The 22,075-nt window shown below is 43.1% G+C and overlaps 1 protein-coding gene across 1 annotated transcript in view; it reads right to left on the bottom strand.

Annotated features, from left to right (window-relative positions):
- The window catches only part of CYP27A1 (cytochrome P450 family 27 subfamily A member 1), a 35,400-nt gene extending 15,090 nt beyond the window's left edge, over nucleotides 1-20,310 (bottom strand). Inside the window, exons 1-2 of the mRNA XM_090284045.1 lie at nucleotides 20,139-20,310; nucleotides 19,568-19,991 (exon numbers count right to left, since the gene is read on the bottom strand). Of these exons, the coding sequence (XP_090140171.1) occupies nucleotides 19,568-19,837 (270 nt within the window). The 5' untranslated portion in view covers nucleotides 19,838-19,991; nucleotides 20,139-20,310. The remainder of the gene's footprint in view (nucleotides 1-19,567; nucleotides 19,992-20,138) is intronic.
- Between the last annotated feature and the right edge of the window lie 1,765 nt (nucleotides 20,311-22,075).

Raw genomic sequence — 22,075 nt, 5'->3', positions numbered from 1 at the left:
AATCAACCAATGAATGCATAAATAAGTGGAACAACATATCTTTCTCTCTCTCTTAAGTGAAACAACATCTCTCTCTCATCAATAAATAAAAAGTATTTTTAAAAAAAGACTGGCCGTGCAGAGGATTAAGGGTCTTCCCACAGTCCCATATAGTCTGTCAGTAAGTGGCCAGTGAAAACTGAAAATGAGTGTAAAACTGTGCTTTCTGGTAGAACACCCCTCCCCAACCCGCCCTGTCCTCCATCTCCGCATTCTCTGAGCTTCCAGCCACTGGGAAATTCCTGAAGTGCCTGTGTTAAACCCTTTGCTCCACATTTCTCCAAGAAGTGACTAATCATTGGGGGCAAGTATTGCAGTGAAGAGAGAACCAATGGGAAAGCAATCATGTGAACGAGAAGCTTGTGAGTCCATTTCCTCCTACAGACTTGTTGCAAAATTGAGAAACGAGAAGAAACGTCTCATTGTGAGCATTCCTAAGGTGTTTGGAAAATTGCCCTGATGTCTGAGGTTTTCACTGTATAATGTCCTGTTGATTAGCAGGTTGAAGGTCCCCAACAACGTTCAGAGTGGTTTCTGGAAACAATGTTGGTGGAATGACAACACAATCCCTCTGGAAGACACAGAAAAACTGCTGCCTTTTTTTATCAACTAAAAAGCAATGTGTTCCTGATATAAATGTTGCACACACACACACACACACCCTGCTCCTGAAGATTGACTCCATGGGTTTTTTAACCCCTTCCCAAAACTGGTAAGATCTCAACATCCTTTTGGAATTCAGACAGCGAGACCCCGCAGGCCGACTAGGAAGGCACAGAACAGGATCCTGGCAGACATTAACAAACCTGGTGGCTGATGTGTTTACTGACAAGGTGGCAAGGGTCTTTGATTGTTGTTCCTGAGAGCCCTGGTGAGTTAGTTTTATTAGCGTTTAGAGTAAAAGAGGAGAAGGCCATTTAACTTTTTAAATATTTTATTTATTTACTTTTAGAGAGAGGGGAAAGGAGGGAGAAAAACATCAGTCGGTTGCCTTGGCCTGCAGCCCAGGCATGCGCCCTGACCAGGAATCGAACTGACAACCTTTTGCTTTGCAGAACGACAACGCTCAACCAATGGAGACACACCAGCCAGAGCCCCATAAAATGTTTAAAAGCATTTCATGGTTGTTCCTTACCTATATGTATTAGCACGAAAATGAAACTGTTTTGCTTGGACAGGTCGCTGTGACCACAGATAATACTCCCTGGTCATCAAAGGCAGTTAGTTTCTAAGAGATATGCTGAGGTCCCTTCTTACAAAGAGCGGGAAAGGAGATATACACAGAGGTTTGGGCAAAAACCTAATCAGACGCTAGAAGTTTGGTGGCATGGGCTCACAGAAGAGAAAGCCACACCAGTTCTACTGGATAAGAAGGAAATCAATTCACCACCTAATGACCAACCTCAGGCTCCGAGCCACCCTGGCCACAAACAGATTATCTGATGACATGAGCACGGAGGAAGAATAAAACTGATCACGCTGGTCGTGAGTTTTTACACCCGTATCGAAACCACCATCTGATAAGCGCCATGGGTGATAAGCAGGGAAACTATAACTTCCCTTAGGGCTACTGCAACCCCAGCCTAGATTTATAATCGGAAAACATGAGCACTCTGAGGACCAGAGAGTCACTCAAGGTTAGAGTTTGTTTAATGGGCACCATCAGGCCTTTGGAGACAGCGAATTCTTCTCTTGTCCCCCAAAATAGACTCTGGAAAACTAGCTCTGGGCAACAAACTTCCCAGCATGGGAACGCAGATAAAGACCAAGATAAATGCCCTTCAGGCTAGTGGGCACGATGGGTTGAATTGTGTCCCTTCATAATTCATATGTTGAAGTCCTAACCCCCAGTACCTCTGAATGGGACCTCCTTTTAACAGAGAATCTTTACAGAAGTTAAATAGTTAAGATGAGGTCATTAGGGATGGCCTGAATTCAGTGTGACTGTTGCCCTCCTAAAAAGAGGAAATGTGGATGCAGACTCACATGCAACCAGGGAGAATGCCATGTGAACATGAAGTCAGGCATTCACAAGGCAACAGAGGGGTTCCCTTCATGCCCTCAGGAAAAAAACCAGCCCTGCCAGCACTTTGATTTGGGACTTCTGACATCCAGAACCGTGACGCAATACATTTCGGTTGTTTAACCCACTCGGTTTGTGGTGCTCTGTGGCAGCCCTGACAAACTAATACAGGGGGCAAAATGCAGGGATACGGGCATCCAGAAGGATGAAATGTTGTAGGAACTTAACTCTTGTTTAGATCAATTAATCCATGGTAAAAGCGGTTTCATTATATGCTGTTTTGCTTCAAGTTGCAGAAGCTGGTGACACGTTAAGTGGGAACTTACTGAAGATGGCTATATATGGATTTATTTTAAGGAACTGGCTCATGCAATTGTGGGAGCTGCCAAGTCAGAAATTTGCAGGGTAGGCCAGAAGCCTGTAAGTTCCAGCAGGAGTCCATGTTGCAGTCTTGAGTCTGAAGGCAGTCTAGAGGCAGAATTCCCTCCTCTTCTGGGACTTTAGTATTTTCACTCAAAGGCCTTCAACAGATTGGATGAGGCCCACCCACACAATGGAGGGGAAACTGCTTTACTCAAAGTCTACCTTCACAACCACATCTAGATGCTGTTTGACCAAGCATCACAGCCTAGCCAAGTTGACATATAAAAGGTTACAATGGATGAGCCTCAACACTCAAGTGGTTGTAACAGATACTGCTGAATGAATGTACTGTGAGAATAGACATGCTAAATGCATGCAATTCTTCTCATGATTGTAAAGCACCTTCCCAATGAGGAACTGCCCCATTTAGAATAGGGGTAGTAGGTTGAGGAGACCACCAGGAAGTCCACCCCATTCTCCCAGCTCAGCCACATGGTATCAATAAAGTAGTACAGGATTTCAGGGAGAGGGAAAATCACTGTCTTGATCAAACAGTTAGACAGACGTGCTTAAGAAAACTTCCCACCCACAGTACAGACTGCCTTTCCACTTGGACCAGTCAGTGCTCACAGACTTCTGAGCAGCATGTGTCAGTGACTAACAACTCTGCAGACTGGAGCCTTGGCAAAAAGTAAGTGGCCATTTACGTAATGGTTCTCTAGGGTTTTGGATATGGTGCTTGCCTACTATCACCACCCAGAATTCCCCATCTGAGAGACAGATGAGTGCTGGTGACTGAGAGACTGCCAAACAAAGTGCTGCCTTAGTCTGATGTCCCTATTATGAAATGGGGCAAAAACGAGAACAGCAACGAAGTGGGTATTGCCTGACAAGCCATATGTGGAAGTGATAGTTCCAGGAAAAGAAGGAGACCGAGCGTGAAGTAGCTGGCTGTCCTCCAGATGTGCTGATTCAGATGCAGGGTCTATGCCAACATCTTGTGTTTCTTGGGAGCTCCACTGAGGCTCTTGACAAAGTTTGGGTACACTGAGGACCTGGTTCATGGGTGAATTAGCCAAATTGAAGGCCATGGAGTATACTGGCCTGCTGCTGTGCAATATCCCCCTCCCCGCAATTGTTTAAATCTCTGCGGGGAAAAGAGAACTGTTCAATATGCACAGCTATAAGCTGCAGTGCTTGGCCTGGAAAAGACCTCCCATATTTCACCTTGTTACATTTTCACTGGTTCTCATGGTGGTATGGGCTGGTACCAGGCAGCAGAATGCCAGGATGATCACATCTTAGTCCCCATGGGGATGAACATCGATGGAATCAACAAGTCAATGAGACCCATGGTGCCCATGTAAGGACCATGGCCACTTGAATACACCATTTCCCAAGTCATGGTAATTCATCTACAATTCAAGATTGGACTCCAAAGCAAGTAACTAGCACATGAAGCCAAGGAAGCATGGCAAATATGCCCAGACTGCCAGCTACATAGTTCAGTGGTAAAGGAAACTGAGGTGCATAGTGAGGGGTGCCAGACCTGTCCTGGCCTGGCAAACAGACTGTACAGGTCCCCTACTTTCCTCACAAGGGTACTGCTGGCACTGACTGCAGTGGACACCTTTGCAAGGTATGGCACTGCTATCTCCACCCACACAGCAAATGGGAGCGCACACCATTCAAAGACCCCTCCTTAGATAACTGTGCTACACAGTCAGATCCCTCAAGAGCATTCAATCAGACAATTGTGCCACCTTTGTAGTAAAAAGTACGCAGCAGTGGACAGCTCCTTGGGACATTCGCTAGACCTTTCATGCCCCAGATCATCTCCAGGAAGCAGGTGCCACTGAAAAATGGAGTGTACTGTTAAAGAAGAAATTGAAAAAGATAACTAGACAACTAAGACTCAGCGCCCGGTGGCACACACTTAAGAAAGTTTGGACCATAAACGTGGCAATTCACCAGAAGGGTACCTCCCATTTAGACAGAATTTTTCAGTATGAGCTGGGGAGGTGGGAAGAGGCCCGGAGGCTGTAAGAGACCTAAGCCACATAATTAACTTTTGTCATTCTATTACTTTTCTTCCCACACCTACCTCTTGGAAACCAGCCTATTGGAATTCTCAGGTAGCAAACTGAGTCAGGGAGTGAAATAACTTGGTGCTTCTTTTGCCTTGGCTATGCTTCCCGCCCTTGGCCAGTCATGGATATTGATGACAACACCCTGGGCCACTCATGGACACTAATGACAACTCTTCAAATAGTCCTGATGTGGCCCAGGTGCTGGGTGGTGGGAGATATTCTAAGACGGTAGGAGGTGTACAAGGAAGAAAGGACTGAGGCACCTCAGGAGAAACCAGGGCTCACATGAGGGTAAGACACAAGGCGGATTGGGACACAGAGTGAAGTAATTACTGGCGGGACTGGCCACACTGATCACATGGCTGTGGAAAGAGTAACATTTCTGGCTTGTGGGACATCAGGGGTCAACTCTGACTGGCTTGGGGAGAAGGGAGGAACTGCTAATCTCTCCTTCTCAGCACTTGTCTACAGGGCACCTGGCCAATTCTACCCAGAGTGCCACCAACCACACTCAGCTGACTTCTGGCCAAAGAGAATCCGAACCTAAAAACACACAGAAACCTCCCAAGATCTACTAACTTCAGAAAGGATCGGCTCCTATTCATGGTAACAGAACAAGATTAACTTTCTGTTCCTTAGCCTCATTCTGGTACAGGTTGTTCTGAATTCCTCAGCATGAGGAGTAAAAGGCAATCGTTCAAACTGGGACCTCCAGGGGCCAGCTGAGGCAGGTGTGCATGGTGGCTGACACCTCTAGTTGCCCTTCTGAAGGGGCACCTGGCTGCAGCCTGTAATCCAAATGGGCTTTGGGTTGTGATGAAGATTCTCTCCTTAACTAAATTATAGTCAGGATCCTCTCAGCCCTCTTCTCAACTAGGCCTCAACCTTGGCCTATAAAGACTTGAACACATTAACCTAGTTCCTAACAACTGCAGGTCCCATCCCTAGGATGACCCTGACCCCTAGGATGAAGCCTCCCTTAAAGGGACTGTGTGAGGAAACTCAAGGTTGTCAAAGAATGTACTGTCTGTTCCAGCCAACACCGAAAGTTAGGGTCCCTGTCTCCCAATCTCTGTGGGATGATAGGAGCCTCACTTCAATAAGATAAAACACTGTTCAGCAAACCCAGATGAGTTTCATTCGAACGAATCCCACCTTCCTACTTTTGTAATTTTTCACTCCCCGACTCTACTCAAGTTTCCACTGGCCCCCTCCCCACTCCTTCATGCTCCCTTTTAAACACCCTCTCCGTACAATCGGAATGGAGTTCATCTCTCTCCCCTGTTGTCAGTGACACTGAATAAAATCCATTTTCACCACTTGAACTAATACCTTTGAAAGTTGCACGTACCCTGAAAACTCAAAAAGTACTACTTAAGCCAAGAAGTGGCAACAACCGAAATATTCATCTGCAGATGAATCAATGAACAAACTGCAGGATATCCCTACAATGGAGGATTATTCAGCTATGAAAAGGAGCAAAGTAGTGACACTTGATACTTGCTACAACATGGATGAACCTTGAAAACATCATGCTAAGCGAAAGAAGCCTTTCACAAAAGACCACATGTTGAATAAGTCCATTTATATGAAATGTTCATAACAGGCAAATCCAGAGAGATGGAAAATAGACTTAGTGGTTGCCAGGGCTGATGAGGGAGGTGGACAGCATACGGAGGGAAGGGGGTGACCACTAGAGTACAAGGTTTCTTTCTTTCTTTCTTTTAAATTTATTTTTAGAGAGAGGGGGAAGGAGAGAGAAGGAGAGGTAGAGAAACATCAATGTGCGGTTGCCTCTTGCGCACCCCTAACTGAGGACCTGACCCGCAACCCAGGCATGTGCCCTGACTGGGAATCAAACCAGTGACCCTTTGTTTCGCAGGCTGGTGCTTAATCCACTGAGCCACACCAGCCAGGGCTAAAGAGTACAAGGTTTCTTTCTGAGGTGATAAAAATATTCTAAAATTGATGTGGTGATCGTTGCACAATTCTGTGAATATACTAAAAAACTATTTAGTTGTTAAATGGGTGAACTGTATGGTATGTGACTATATCTCAATAAAGCTGTTATCAAAAAAAAAAAAAAAAAGGAAGAAGAACATGAAAATAGTCCAAAAATTTCCCCCTGAAAAAACTGATAATGGAGTGCAATGTTCTATTCTCCTACTCAGTGAGCTGTTTAGTGTACTGATAGCAGGCTTCTTAGGGAGAATGTCAGCAGAGCAAAACTGCATTAAAACAGCAAGTAAACAGCCCCAAGGACAAAAGTGAACTCACGAATACCAAGGATTGTTTTGCCAGTGTCAACAAACCTGACCCTAAAAGCCATCAGTTGGATAAACAAGAGAGCTGTAACTTCAGGCCCTGGCCACTCTTTTGCCTAGGCTGACAGACGCCAGAAAGAAGGCCCATTCAGGGTCACAGGTGAAGAAGAGTCCAGCCAGGACAGTGTTGTTAAAGGGTTGTCAGGGGTTTAGCTCCAACCCCCTCACATAAGTGAAATTCACTTTTCAAAGTGACAGAAGGCGCTAAATGATTAACAGCATTCTCAGGTTCTCCTTGCTCCAAACTTTGCCTTGAATGATCTCCTCCAAGATCGGACCAAGCCGGTAACACCCTCTGGACTCATGATGAGCAATATTACTTGTACTTTTTACTATGAATATTTTAACGTGGAAAATTAAAGAAAATAACATTATAAACACCCACATACCCACCCTCCAGAATTAAGAACTGTTAATATTTGTCATATTTGCTTCACATCTTTTTAAAAATGAAAACGACCCTGGCTGCTGTGGCTCAGTGGATTGAGCGTCGGCCTGCGAGCCAAGTATCGCTGGTTCGATTCCCAGTCAGGGCACATGACTAGGTTGCACGTCAGGTCCCCAGTTGGGGGTGTGAGTGAGAGGCAACAACACGGTGATGTTTCTCTCCCTCTTTCTCCTTTCCCCTCTCTCTAAAAATAAATAAATAAATAAACAAACAAATAAATAATTTAAAATATATATTTTTTAAAAAATGAAAACGTTTTAGATACTAATTCCCCATCTTATCCTTTTTTCTCCCTCCCTCCACAAAGCAACTACTATCTGAAATTTGAAGTGTAGCTTTTCTGTCAATGTTTACATAATTTTACTACATATGTGTATCCACTGATGGCCTATTGTATTTTTGTGTGGTTTTGGCTTTTATTTTATAGACATACTATTCTATGTACATATCATTCTATACTCAACTTTGAGTTCTATACTGATACATAAAAATCTTGTGCATTCATCTGACTATTGTATAGTGTTCCACTGTACAAATATATCAGAATTTATCCTGTTGATAGTAAGTTAACATGTTTCTGATTTTACAAACAGCGCTACAAAAAAATCTTGTGCATGTGTGCAGCCATTACTTCAATAATAAAACAATTTGTTTTTGTGCAAGAAGGCAGAACTATTGTAAGTTACCGGGTAGTTAGACAGTAAGAATCTCCTTCTGATTTTATACTCTAGAGGAACAATAGGCTGAGGGAGAGAAAGATCCAAGCAAAGGCACTGCCTGGGCGGACCTCAGAGAGGCCGTCAGGAGACAGATGCACGCCCACCTGCAGGCCTTGCACACCCAGAGGCAAACCTCATCAGGCCAAGTACATCTTTGCCTATCAGCTGGGCTGGGCTGGAGTGAAATAATGAGTGTATTTCAAGAACAAGTAGTAGATGATCAGCAATAGATGCAGAACTGAAAAGAGGATGTAGAGACAGAGGTGGAGATCAAAAGTAAGGACCCAAAGCCAGACATAAGTACAATAGGAAGGGCCACAAAAAACCTCAAAATATTATGTCGGTCAGACATCATTTATCTCCTGCTCTCCATTCTTTTGCTGTTGAACTATGCCTGGGCAGGGTGAAGCCAGAAAAAACTGATAGAGGTCCATCCATAGCAGTCCTGCAATAAAAATTAAGTTTTCCTCCTACTTCTCATCTTTAGACTCCAAGACCCCTACACAGAGGTAACCATCATTATCAATTTCTTGTGTGTCTTCCTAGAGATGTTTTATGCACAATACAAACATATAAATGCATATATACTTCATACTCTTTATTATCCACATATGATGGCATATTATATAGGTTTGCACCTTACTTTCTTTCCACCTCTTAGCAAGCGGTTCATGTTCACACACATAGATCTGCCCCTATTCTTTTTAATAGTTGCATAAAATTTCACCATACAAATGCATTATAACTTATTTAACTAGTCCCCTACCAAAACATGGAAGTCATTCTAATCTTTCCCAATCAGAAATATTGCTATCTTGAATATGCTGAACTATCCCTTCATCAGTAAGATAAAAATTCTGGCAGTGCAATTGATAAGTGGTATGATTCGCATTTTTGGCCTTAACACTTAGTTTCAAATTTCCCATCCCTAAGGCTTCAAGGCAGTACACCTAATTCTGCTATAGCCTCAAGGGCACCTGTAAAGGTCTGCTAGATGAGCTGACGAACACTTAAGCCAAGTCAGGGTATCCTGGAGGCTAATCTCTGAAAGTTCTGAGGTAATGTGAGTACTGAGGAAAAAAATCCATTTAATCAGTGGTATTAGCCAAACCACAGAAAGAATGTGTTAACAGAATAGGAGAGGTCATTACAAAACCCAGAAGAGGGGAGCCAAACTGCAAGAATTTGGCAGCTTTTATCTCTCAAGATAGAGACACTTAATGTAATGAAAAAACAGCAGAGAAGCATATTCAACCAGGTTTCTCCTAGGCCTAGATGAAGTTTCCTTCCATAGAATTGTATTCCTTTAGCTCTGGGGTCTCTGCATACCAGAAGTCCACTGATGTAGTTACACGTTTCTCTCCCGAGATTGAAGATAGTGGATCAAAGATAGCCACGGCTCCTTTGACATCTGTCCCATTAAGAGGTGAGGTCTACATCTTCTCCTCCGGAGTCTGTATGGGCTCTGTAACAGCTCTGATGGGTAGAATACAGTGGAAATGATACTGTAGCAGTTTCCAGGCCCAGGCCTTAGGAAAGTGGCAGCTTCCACTTTCTATCTCTTGGAACACTCACTTTAAGGAAAGCCAGAACCCTGGAAGAAGTCTGACTATCCAGAGACCACCATGCTGTGAGGAAGCCCAGGCTAGACACATGGACAGATAGAGATACTTAGCTGTTCTGGTCAAGCCATCCCAGGCACCAAACATGCAACTAAAGAAGCCCTTTTGGAAATTCCAACCTGGCAGATGTGACATGGAGAAAAGCTGAGGAAGCCAGCCAAAAGCCAGACGCAAGGTTCAGGCATATGACCCCAACCGAATCATCCTAGTGATCTTCAGCTATATGAACTGAAGCCCCATTCCACTGTGAAGCAGAGATAAGCCATTTCTGATGTGCACAGCCACTATGTTTTGGGATAGATTGTTATGCAGCCAGAGACAGCTAGAAGAGGGGGTGTCTATGGGATGGAATACTATGATCCCTGAGAGGGCTAACTTCCTCAGTAAAGAAACATATGGGCACTCTAGTTCACCATTTGTTTCTGTGGGTTTGGCCAATGTGGGTTAGTCTTCAGTAGTCTACTCATGTTAATGTAATGACAAAATTGAATTTCTGACCTGGAAAACTGAGACCAGAAGGGCCAGGCTTAATCAATCTGCCCACCTCCCTTACTGTCTCATCTTCACTCTATCTTATGTCAAACAACCCAGATGAAGGAGCTGAGAAGAGTCTGACAAAGACGTTTACCATCAGTTTTAGCTACTGCTCAGCACCACTCACAGCCCTTTGGCTGGCCCATGAAATGTATTTATTCATCAAACACTACTGAGGAATTCTTTGTGCCCAGGGCTGTGCCTGGCACTGGAGGGGGAGGGGCACAGAAGGGGTAAAAACATAGGCCCAGCCCTCACAGCTTCACAGCCCAGTCTCTAAGCCATATACACAGATTATGTTAAGAAACATGTGCACCTATGCCCTGACTGGTGTGGCTCAGTTGGCTGGGCACCATCCTGCAAAAGCGAAAGGTGGCTGGTTCGATTACTGGTCAGGGCATGTCTGAGTTGCAGGTTCAGTTTCTAATCGGGGTGCATGTGATAGGCAACCAATAGATGTTTCTCTCTCACATTAATGTTTCTTACCCTCTCCTTCTCCCTCCTTTCCCCTCTTCCTAAAAATAAATAAATAAACATTAAAAAACAAACATGTGTACCTAAATATATAAAGCAAACATTAACAGACACAAAGGGATAAATAGATGGCCATTCAATAACAGTAGGTGACTTTAATACCTCACTTTCATCAATGACTAGATCATCCAGACAAAAAATGAGTAAGAAAACATTGGCCTTAAATGACACAGTAGACCAGATACACAATAGTTATATATAGAACATTCCATACAAAAGCACCAGAGGAGGGAGATTTGAGGCACTACTAAGGTCTTTCAACTTCTAGGTTGGTTCCTTCTCCATTAATAAACTTTTCCTTACTCTAAACTCTGGCATTTTGAGTTTTCACCTTTTGAAGCATGGGGCACATGAATGTGGGTTCAGTAACAATTCGGCAAGCCAGCCAGGAGCCCATGGCTGGCCAACTCCAGCTGGAGTTCCCCTCCATGAGTCTTGAGCAGTTGCCAAGGCAGTTTGCCTGGGAGACTCTGGAGGGACTTTCCCTGGCAGGCACCGGCACCCTCGGCACACAGCTCATTTGGAATAAATAAACATCTTAGGACTTCAGTCTACCATTGGTTTTGTTTCCAAGTAAGTTGCTCCATTTCTGGGAATCCTCCTCTGTCTGTGCATGCTCTCCCTTGGGACAGAAACTAATCCACATGCTTTTTAAAGTCACATGATCTGGGAAAATAGTTGATATTAAAGCTGGTTTTGTGTCTGGTTTGGCTTCCCCAAGGTCCTGAATCCTTCTGACCTGGGTTACAAAATCTCCTGCTTCTCCTTTTCTAATACATCTTATAGAAATGATGTGTAAGCTGCTCATACTCTGCTGTTCAAAATGCATTCTCCCCCGAACCAGATGGATCCAAACAACTCCTTTTATTTATTTATTTGTTTTTTAAATTGATTTTGAGAGAGAGAGAGAGAAAAAAAAAACAAAAACACATCAATTGGCTGCCTCTTGCATGCCCCCAACTGGGCCCACAATCCAGGCACGTGCCCTTATAAGGAATTGAACAGATGACCTCCAGGTGTGCCATACAATGCCCATCCCACTGAGCCACATGAGTCACGGCTAATCTTCCCTCTTAATTGAACCTGGACCCAGTTGTCCTTTTTCCCTCAAGACTGAGGAATGAGCAACGAAAGGGGAGATGTGTAACCACAAAACCAGCTCAACACAGTCCTATTCTGTTTAATGAAATACTGAGTTGCTTTTCAGAGACAATGAACCCAAATCACAAGTCATGCAGTCAAAACACATGCAGAGGTAAAAGCTTTGACCTGCTGGCTGCGCCCAACACACAGATACATGGAACAAAGAACCAGGACAGAACTGGAACTTGAACACCTTTGCAGAAGAACCCTTTCTTGTCCAGGAAGATCTGGAGTTGATGCCCATTTGCCGTAAATGGCTAAGTTCCAAGGCCCTCCGAGTAAAACTCGCTCTGCCAGCACTTCTGCATACCTGTTCCCCCTACCCACTTAAAAACCCTTACCCTAGACCCGCGAGCAAGATGGATTTGAGATACTATTAGGTCTCCATCTTCTTGGTTGGGGGCTTCTTGATCAATAAACCTTTATTTATTCTAAAAAATAAAAATAATGATAACAACAGAATACATATTCTTCTTCAGCACACATGGAACACTCTCCAGGATAGATCATAAATAAATTTAAGAAGACTGAACACATATGAAGCATCTTTTCTCACCACCATGGTATGAAATTAGAAATCAATAGCAAGAAGAAAACTGGAAAATTCACAAATATGTGGAGATTAAACAACATGCTATTGAACAACTATTGGGCCAAAGAAGAAATCAAAAGAGACATCCAAAAATACCTAAAGATAAATGAAATGGAAATACAACATGCCAAAACTCAAAAGGCGGGGTGCTTGGGAAAAGGAATCTGGGGCTTCAAATGTGCATGTGAGGAGTTTAGAGCTGATTTCCCAGGCCCTGTGCAGGTTTCTGAACAGGAGAGCAATATAACCAAACATGTTCTTCAAGTTGCCGCTGTGGCCATGGAGCACAAGTAGACTGCAGGGGCAGATCAAGCAGCGCGGGAGACTAAGCCCAGAGGCCATTTCTCCCCAGAGTCATGATGGGGCTGTTTGTGCTAGAGCCACGGATAAGCAACGAAGCTGATCTGGTGGAGCTGCTGGAGCTGCTGGAGCTGCTAGTGCTGGAAATGACACCCTCAGTGTTGGGCAGGACAAATCTTGCCAGCTTCAGAAAGTCATGGGTTATCTGGCCTTTGATGCTGATGTCCAGTGGCGAGCGGGACTGGAGGCTTTAGGTGAAGGATGCAGTAAGTGCTAAAAGCCAAAACTTATGGGATGCAGCAGAACAGTCCTAAGAAGGAAGTTCAAAGCAATAAATACATACAATAAGGAACAAGAATGATCTCAAATAAACAACCCAACTTTACACCTCAAGGAACTAGCAAAAAGGAGAACAAACTAACTCAAAAATTAGTAGAAGGAAAGAAATAACAACTATCATGGTGGAAACAATTGAAATTGAGGTTAAAAAGACAATAGGAAAGGTCAGTGAAACAAGAACTATTAAAAAAAAAGATAAACAAAATAGACAAGCCTTTGGCTAGACTTACCAAGAAAAAAAAGATAAGAGGACTCAGACAAAATCAGAAATGAAAGAGATGTTACAAATGATACCACAGAAATACAAAAGGATCATAGGGGACGGCCATGAACAATCAATCATACACCAACAAACTGGACAACCAAGAAGAAATGGATAAATTCCTAGAAACATGATTCAAGACTGAATCATGAAGGGGAAAATCTAAACAGGCCAATTACTAGTAAGAAGATTTAAACAGTAATCAAGAACCTCCCAAAAAACAAAAGCAGAGGACCAAATGGCTTCATTGGTGAACGCTACCATTTAAAGAATTAATATCAATCCTCTCAAATTCTTCCAAACAGTAGAAGAGGAGGGAAGCACTTCCAAATTCATTCTACAAAGCTGGTATTTTCCTGATACTAAAATCAAACAAGGACAATACTAGAAAAGAAAATTACAGGCCAATATCCCTGACAAACATATTCCCTCAACAAATATTAGCAAACCAAAATTGAGAATACATTAAAAGGATCATACAACATGATCACGTGCAATTTATTTTAGGGATGCCAGGATAGTTAAACATTTGCAAGTCAGTGTTATACACCACATTAACAAAATGAAGAATAAAAATCATATGATCATCTCAATAGGGGCATAAAAAGTATTTGACAAAGTTCAACAACCATTTGTGATAAAACTCTCATAAAAGGGAGTACAGAGGGAACTTACTTCAACAAAATAGAAATCATATATGACAACCTCCCCCCCAGCTAACAGCACAGTCTACAGTGAAAAGCTGAAGGTTTTTCCTCTGACATCAGGAACGAGACAAGAGTGCCAACTCTCACCCTCAACATAATATTGGAAGTCTTAACCAGAGCAATTAGGCAAGAAAAAGAAATAAAAGGTATACAAATCAGAAACGAAGTAGTAAAACTGTCACTATCTGCAGATAACATGATATTATATATAGAAAACCCTAAAGACTCCATCAAAAAACTCTTAGAGCTAATAAATGAATTCAGTAAAGTTTAAGTATATAAAATGACTATACAAAATCACTTGTGCTTTTATACATTAATAATGAATTATCAGAAAGAGAAATTTAAAAAACAATCACATTTATACTTGCATAAAAGAATAAAATATCTAAAAATAAATTTAACCACGGAAGTAAAGACTAGTGTACTGAAAACTAGGACATTGAAGAAAGAAATTGAGGAGATGCAAAATAAAAGATATCCTATGTTCATGGACTGGAAGAATTAATATTGTTAAAATTTTCATACTATCCAAAGCAATCTACAGATTCAATGCAATCCCTATTAAAATTCCAATGACATTTTTCACAGAAATAGAACAAACAATTCTAAAATTTGTATGGAACTACAAAATACCCTGAATAGTCAAAGCAATCAAGAGAAAAAAGAACAAAGCTGGAGGCATCATGCTTCCCTATTTAAAACTATATTACAAAGCTACAGAAATCAAAACAGTATGATATTGACATAAAAAACAGACACATAGATCAGTGGAACAGACTAGAAAGCCCAGAAATAAACCCATGCATATATGGTTGATTAATTTACAATAAAGGAGCCAAGAATAGAGAACAAGTGAAGGAGAGTCTCTTCAATACATGGTGTTGGAAAACTGTACGTACAACCACATGCAGAAGTATAAAACTGAACCACTAGCATATACCATACTCAAAAATTAACTCAAAACGGATTAAAGACTTGAACATAAGACCTGAAAACATAAAACTTCTAGACGAAAACAGGCAGTAAGCTCCTTGGTTTTTTGTGTTTTTTTTTTTTTTTTTTTTTGGATTTGACACCAAATGCAAGGGCAACAAAAGCAAAAATAAACAAGTGGAATCACATAAAACTAAAAGGCTTTTGCACAGCAAAAGAAACCATTAACAAAATGAAAAAGCAACCTGCTGAATAAGAAAAATATTTGCAAATCTTATATCTGATAAAGATTAATATCCAAAATATATAAAGTATTCATACAACTCAATAGCAAAAAGAAAAATCTAATTTAAAAATGGGCAGAGAATCTGAGTAAACATTTTTCCAAAGAAGATATACAGATGGTCAACAGGTACATGACAAGGTGCTCAACATCACTAGGCATCAGGGAAATGCAAATCAAAACCACGATATCACCTCACACCTGTTAGAATGGCTTTGATCAACAAAGTGTTCATGAGGATGTGGACAAAAGAGGAACCCTTGTGCACTACTGGTGAGAGACCGCAACTTGGTGTGGCCAGTATGGAAAACGGTAGGATGGTTCCTTAAATATATTTTAAAAAGAGAATTACCATGGGATCCAGCAATCCCACTTCTGTGTGTTTATCCAAAAATGAAAGTATTAACTTGAAAAGATATATGCAACCCTGTGTTCAATGCAGCATTATTTACAATAGCCAAAACATGAAAGCAACCTAAGTGTCCATCGATGGATGAACGAATAAGAAATGTGATACAGCCCTGGCTGGTGTGGCTCAGTGGATTGAGCGCCAACCTGCAAATCAAAGGGTCACTGGTTCGATTCCCAGTCAGGGCACACGCCTGGGTTGCAGGCCAGGTCCCCAGTTGGGAGCATGGAAGAGGCAACCACACACTGAAGTGTCTCTCCCTCTCTTTCTCTTTCTCCTTCCCTTCCCCTCTCTCTAAAAATAAATACAATCTTAAAAAAAAAGAAAAAAAGTGTGAAGCCAAGCTGTATTGACTCCGTCTTTCCCTTGGATCCTTCAGCTGTGAAGAGAGGGGGGGTCTGCTGCATGGGCAACAGCAGACCCTCCATATCACCCTGCCCAGGCTCTGTAGCTTCAGCTTCACTGGAGAGGACACTCCAGCGTCATCGCAAGATGTCGATTCAACACGGGAGGAGACAGATACCGTGTCACTCCCGAGTCGGACTGCACAGCCATTCTCGGCGGTGCAGATAGACTCTTAAGAAGCTACACCATCGTCTCTCGAGATGGACGGCTGCCAACGACGATATATATATATAGTGTGCGCGTGCGCGTGTGTATATGTGTGTGTGTGTGTATAATGGAATATTACTCAGCCATGAAAAGAAGGAAACCTTGCCATTAACAATCACATGAATGGACCTTGAGAGCATTATGTTAAATGAAATGTCACACAGAGAAAGACAAATACTGAATGATCTCACATACATGCAGAATCTAAAACAAAACAGAACGAAACTCATAGATACAGAGAACAGATTAGTGGTTGCTAGAGGCAGAAGGTGGAAGGGTGGGCAAAATGAGTGAAGGTGGTCAAGAAGTATAATCTCTGGCCCTGGCTGGTGTGGCTCAGTGGATTCAGCACCAGCCTGCGAGCCAAAAGGTCATCAGTTCTATTCCCTATCAGGGTACATGCCTGGGTTGTGGGCCAGGTCCCCAGTTGGGGGCATGCAAGAGGCAACCAACTGATGTTTCCCTTACACACCAATGTTTCTCTCCCTCTTTCTCCCTTCTCCTCTCTTTGAAAATAATAAAATATTTTTTTAAAATAGTACAAACTTCCAGTTATAAAATAAGTAAGTCCTGTGGAAGTAATGTACAGCATGGTGACTATAATAAATAATAGTGCATTATGTATTCGAAAGTTGCTAAGAGAGTAGATCTTAGACATTCTCATCACAAGAAAAAAATTTGTAACTATAAAAAAAGCAGCATGATACATGAAGTAACCAGTATGTGCACAGGGCATTAGGTCGGTCACCAATCCAGGAAGTCGATCATAAGAGCTACAGAACAGATAGCTGATCTCATCATTTTTAGGGTGACATGTCTAAAACAATACCAATTTAATATAAATTTACATATACATTTAACACATACTCACATTTCATTTTCCCAACACTCTTGACATTATTTTGGTTAGGAAAGAGAAAGGAACTAACATTTATGGATTAGCATGATTTACACATGTCTCAATTCCCACTCTACAATGCTTCCCTCAGTTGATTCGATGATTTTGTGTGTGTGTGTGTGGGGGGGATATGCAGTTTTCCACAACTGAGGGTTCTGGGAACATAATAGTCAGGTGCCCTTATACCAATTCCACTCCCCCCCGCCCTGTATGGTAGCCACCTAGTTTAGAGGGAAAGAAGCCAACCCCAGCTTTCAGAGTGAGCCTGCATGGGTCTAAGCTAAGTTAGAGTATGCCTGTGGCCACCATGATAGGTTCAGGGATGGGCAATTAACCCAAACCAGTAAACTAACTTCTGCAAGACAGCGGAGCCAAGAGAACTACAGAAAAATGAAACTGTAGCTTTGATGATCTCATGAATCTCTAGAGCCAATTGTACCTGAAGGGCACCCAACTATTAGACTTTTTGGTTATATGAACCAATAAAATTGCTTTATATTTTAAGCCAGTGTGAGTGGCATCCAAATGAATTTGAACTGATACAAAGTGGGTCAGTGGAATGCATCCTATTCTTCAATAGGGGTACTAACTAGGTTTTACAGATGTGCAGGACTCTGCTTTTTATTAACTCACAGCAGCCATATGTAGTGGGTGGGAAGGGCTAATATATTTCCCATGGGACAGGCCAGGTTCATTTGACTCCAGATCTTTGGGATATAGGAGCTCCTGAATCCTAGCCTTGGCCTCTCCTTTAAAAGGACACACATTCCTGGCTTTCTCCTGCTTCCTCCTACTCCTCCTAGGGACATCTAGAATTTCTTTGGTAGTTACTGCTCTATAGAAAATCCTGAGAAAAACCTCCCAGTAAACTCCCCCTGAGAAACGATGAGAAATCTTTAGCCTCCACCCTGGACCATTCACTGGTCCTCTCAAATTTCTAGAGGCCAAATCAAGCAAAGCAACTATACAGGGCTCTGGTTTCTTAGCCTGCTTAATTTCTTGGAGCTGAGCCCAAAGGGAATAATTTTTAAAATATCTCCGAGTATCTTAGGACCTGCCCGCTGAGTCTCAGAAACACAATGCCAACAGGGAAGGTCCCAGAGGAAACAGCAGCAGTCTGGCCAGGTGCAGAGAAACTGGTCAGTTTAGGCTTTCAAACCCTCAGTCATTTTTTTCCCTCACCCTCAACTCCCACTCCAGGTACTGCCACACCCAAGCCTTTATTACCTGAGACCCTCTCCACCTCACCTGTCTAATCCATTCTACTGCACATACCATAACCTGGACTGTGTCTCTTCACTCACCACAGCCCCTCAGAGGAACCAGGCCTTAATCTGGCCTCCAAGGCCCTCCCCAAAGTCCTGTCCTATCCCAGTCTTCACAGCTCCTCCTCTTTTTTGACTACTGCCCAGCACAGCCACATGGTAACCAGTCTGCACACCAGCCCAGTCCAGGGCCTGGAAAAGAGGAAGACCAAATATGAGATGGAACGACTCCATAAAAGAAGCCATTGGCATGAGTCTACAGGAGTATAGGAGCTGAGCAGGGCAGCTGAGGACAGGACATTGTGGACATCACTCATTCATAGAGTCACCAGGAGTTGGCACATAACACACACCTCCCTCTTCCCCCAAAGGGGTATATAAACCCCAAGAGAGTGTTGCCTTTATCTCATTAAATCCTAACACTTGGAAAAATGCCAGGGCAGAGTGGGTGCATTAATTCAGTTGATCTCCTAAAAGCCTCTCCAACTTAACTAACATTGGGGTTTCCAGTCTCTGTCCATTGTCAGTGGGCTATCCGTTCATCCCTGCTTCATACCAGTGTTCCACTGGATAAATCCTTCTTATTGGAAATTGATTTCTTAATAACAATAAATGCATCTTCTCCTTAATGTCTATGCTTTTGCTGTCATGCCCTGAGAAATGACACCTTTTTTCTCCTAAGGGGAAGTTTACCTGGCTAATTGAGGAACCTCTGTAATCCTCCTGAAGCCATCTCCTTTGGAAGAAGTCTGCGGTAGCCAGTATGACCACAGAATTAAACAGCGGTTCTGTAACATCTCGCAGCTTATACACTTGCATCTGTCATCCTGTTACCAAGACAGTTCCCTCCTCTCTCAAGGTCTGTCCGCTTTAAACCTAACCTTCCAAGTCACCTGCTTTCTGGTGCCCTCCTAATTCTTAAACTCCTCGATCTGCTCATTTCAGTTCCAAGGGCTCTGTTGACCCTTTGCACATAACCCCTACAGGTTGTGACCACAGCTCCAGGCGGTGCCGAGCTAAGGTCCCATGTTCTTCACTTTTTGTCCCACGTCTCCCCATCCGCAGCTTCTGTGTCCCAGCGTTCACTCACCCCTGTTCCCCAGTCGCGAGGCCCTGCTCGCTTACCTGGAGTTGGTGCAGGTGCAGAACGTAGCCTTGCACTAATAGCTGGAATAAGAACCGCAGCTGCCCTGGTCCTGAAAGGTCCTCCAGGCTCCGCAGCCTCTGGTCGCCAGGCCTGGTTCCGGGAGCCTCGGCTGCCTCGGCTGCCGGGAGGGCTTTGGGCATCGAGGCCATAGCTCTGGCCCCATGTGGGCCGAGGCCAAGGCGGGCCGCCCGTGTCCCCAGCAGCGCCCACCGCACCCTGGCGCAGCCCAGCGCGGCAATGCGATCCATGGCTCACGCGGCCACTGCGCCCGCTGGATCGCGAATGCGGAAACCCTGGAACCTGCCCAGAGATAGCTCAGGCGGGGCGGGTTCAAGGGCAAAAGCCGGCCAGGCCCCTTACTGTTCACTTTACCTCGCGGTCCTCAATCCCTCCAAACAGGACCTAACGAACACACAGGATTCACCTTCTGCAACTGTATGCCCCCCAACCCGGGGAAGGGACCAGGCAACACAAAGGCAGAGGATGCACGGGGGGCTCAGGGAGACCCAGACAGCTCTGGCGATGGCCGCCCCTTCCGCGACTCCGCACCTCGCACTTCCGAGAACTCTCAAGGAGAACTTGAAGTTCGCTTCCTCCGAACTCCGAGCGGTAATACAAAAACTTCTCTCTGAGGTCCGGGAGGCTTCCAAAGGCGGAGAAGCCCCACCCAGTGAGACCAGCCCTCGTCCCCTCTGGAGCCGCAGCTGAGCTTAAACTGGCCGCGACCTTTTCCTAAGGCATCCCCCCTCTGCCCCCCCCACTCCCTCCCACCCCCGCATTGATCCGGGAGTCTGAGCGCTGAGAGAGAAGAGAAAACAAAACAAAACTAAAAAGGCCCAGTGTCTGAGGGCATCTGATTCCTGGAGGGAGAGCAGGAAGCCAAACAGACCAACAAATTTAAGAAGGTTTTTTAAATGCAATTCTACCCGCTCCCCCCTCTTCCTCCCCACCCCCTACCCAGCCCCAAGTTTGGTAAAGCAGGGTTTTTCAAACTGCATGTTGGGACCAGATTAGTGAGTGTGACCAGAATTATTTTTCAGTACGATGGAAAATAATAAAACAATAGAGAAAATATTGCAAGAAGAAAAAGTATTGCTTTATGAGTTCCTTGTTTTATATATGTTCAAAGTACACTTTTCAAAAAGTTTAAAATATGACTTATAGAAATATAAAATAAACACAGGGTCAAAGACTAGTCAGCCCATTAGTGACAGAACCAGAAGGAGAGTAAAGCTTGTTGTAAGAGCATTTGAAGAATTGGTTATTTATAGACAGCCAGAGCAGGGAAAAGGCATATTAAATAACTTCAAAGGGACAACAATTAGACTGACAGCTGATATGGTTAGGTGTGGCTTCTTGTTACTTATCCTGTTAGGGGTCATAGTTTCTTGAATCTGTGACTGAATGTCTTTCATCAGTTTGGCGAGTTTTTCAGGCATTATCTGTTAAACACTACTTCTACCCCACTTCCATTTCCCCTCACCTTGTAGGACTTCAAATTATATATGTGTTAGACCTTTTGGCTCTATCCTTCCTGTCTCTTAGCCTCTCTTCTCTTCTAGTATTTTTCTTTCCTTTTGGGTTATCTAGCTCATTAATTCTCTATTCAGCTGTGTCTAATCTGCTGTCAAATCTATTCATTGAATTCTTAATTTCTATTATTACATTTTCCAGGTTTCAATTTGATTATTTTTTCAAATCTATGCCCTTTATTATATTTCTAGTTTTATGACAAAGTCTTAATTTTCATTTTTATTATCCCCTTTAATTTTGTAAGCATAGTTGTTTTAAGAATTATGACCAATAACTCAATATCTAGAACCTATGAGGAGAAAGTTCTACTGTCTATAGTTTCTAGTGGTTTTTGTTCATGTTGCTATATTTCTTCCTGGGCCTGGTTACTTTTTATTGTGTGCCAGAAAGTGTGTTCTCTAAGTTTCCGGTGAAACTAATTTGAGGTTTAGGATGATTTTACTTTCCTCAGGGAAGATTTACTTTTGTTTCTCACAGCTACCTAAAGGCACAAGCAATCCAGGATCAACCTAATTCAAGTTCGGCAGTGAGATCTTCCGAAGCTACGCTGCATGCAGTCCTTTAGAAAACTAGTCTATTTCCGGTCTTTAATCTTTTGGGGTCCCCATGCAAAGTTTTGGTATAAGAGATCAGGGACCCAGCTTTTCACTCCCAGGCCGGTGAGGCTAAACCACTCACATCTCAGCTTCTGCTTCAGAAAATGAGAAAGGCCACTAATAGGAACGGGGTACCTATAACTAATTTAACTCTGGATTTTTGTCTTCTCCTGTCTTGCCTGGTAATTCTTTATTACCTTGTTTGTTCTCTGATGCTAATGACTTCAAGTAAATTCTTGTCATATTTTTTTTAGTTTTTCAAGTTATTCTTAGAGAGTTGAGTCCAATAGTAACAGAAGTGGAAATTCAATTTATGTTTTTATATATTAATTCTCCCCTGCCCCTGGGCTTATTTTC

Source organism: Furipterus horrens, unplaced genomic scaffold (assembly GCF_987537825.1).
Source record: "Furipterus horrens unplaced genomic scaffold, mFurHor1.1.pri manual_scaffold_1, whole genome shotgun sequence".
Taxonomy (NCBI): Eukaryota; Metazoa; Chordata; class Mammalia; order Chiroptera; family Furipteridae; genus Furipterus; species Furipterus horrens.
This window is presented reverse-complemented; position numbering and strand designations above follow the sequence as displayed.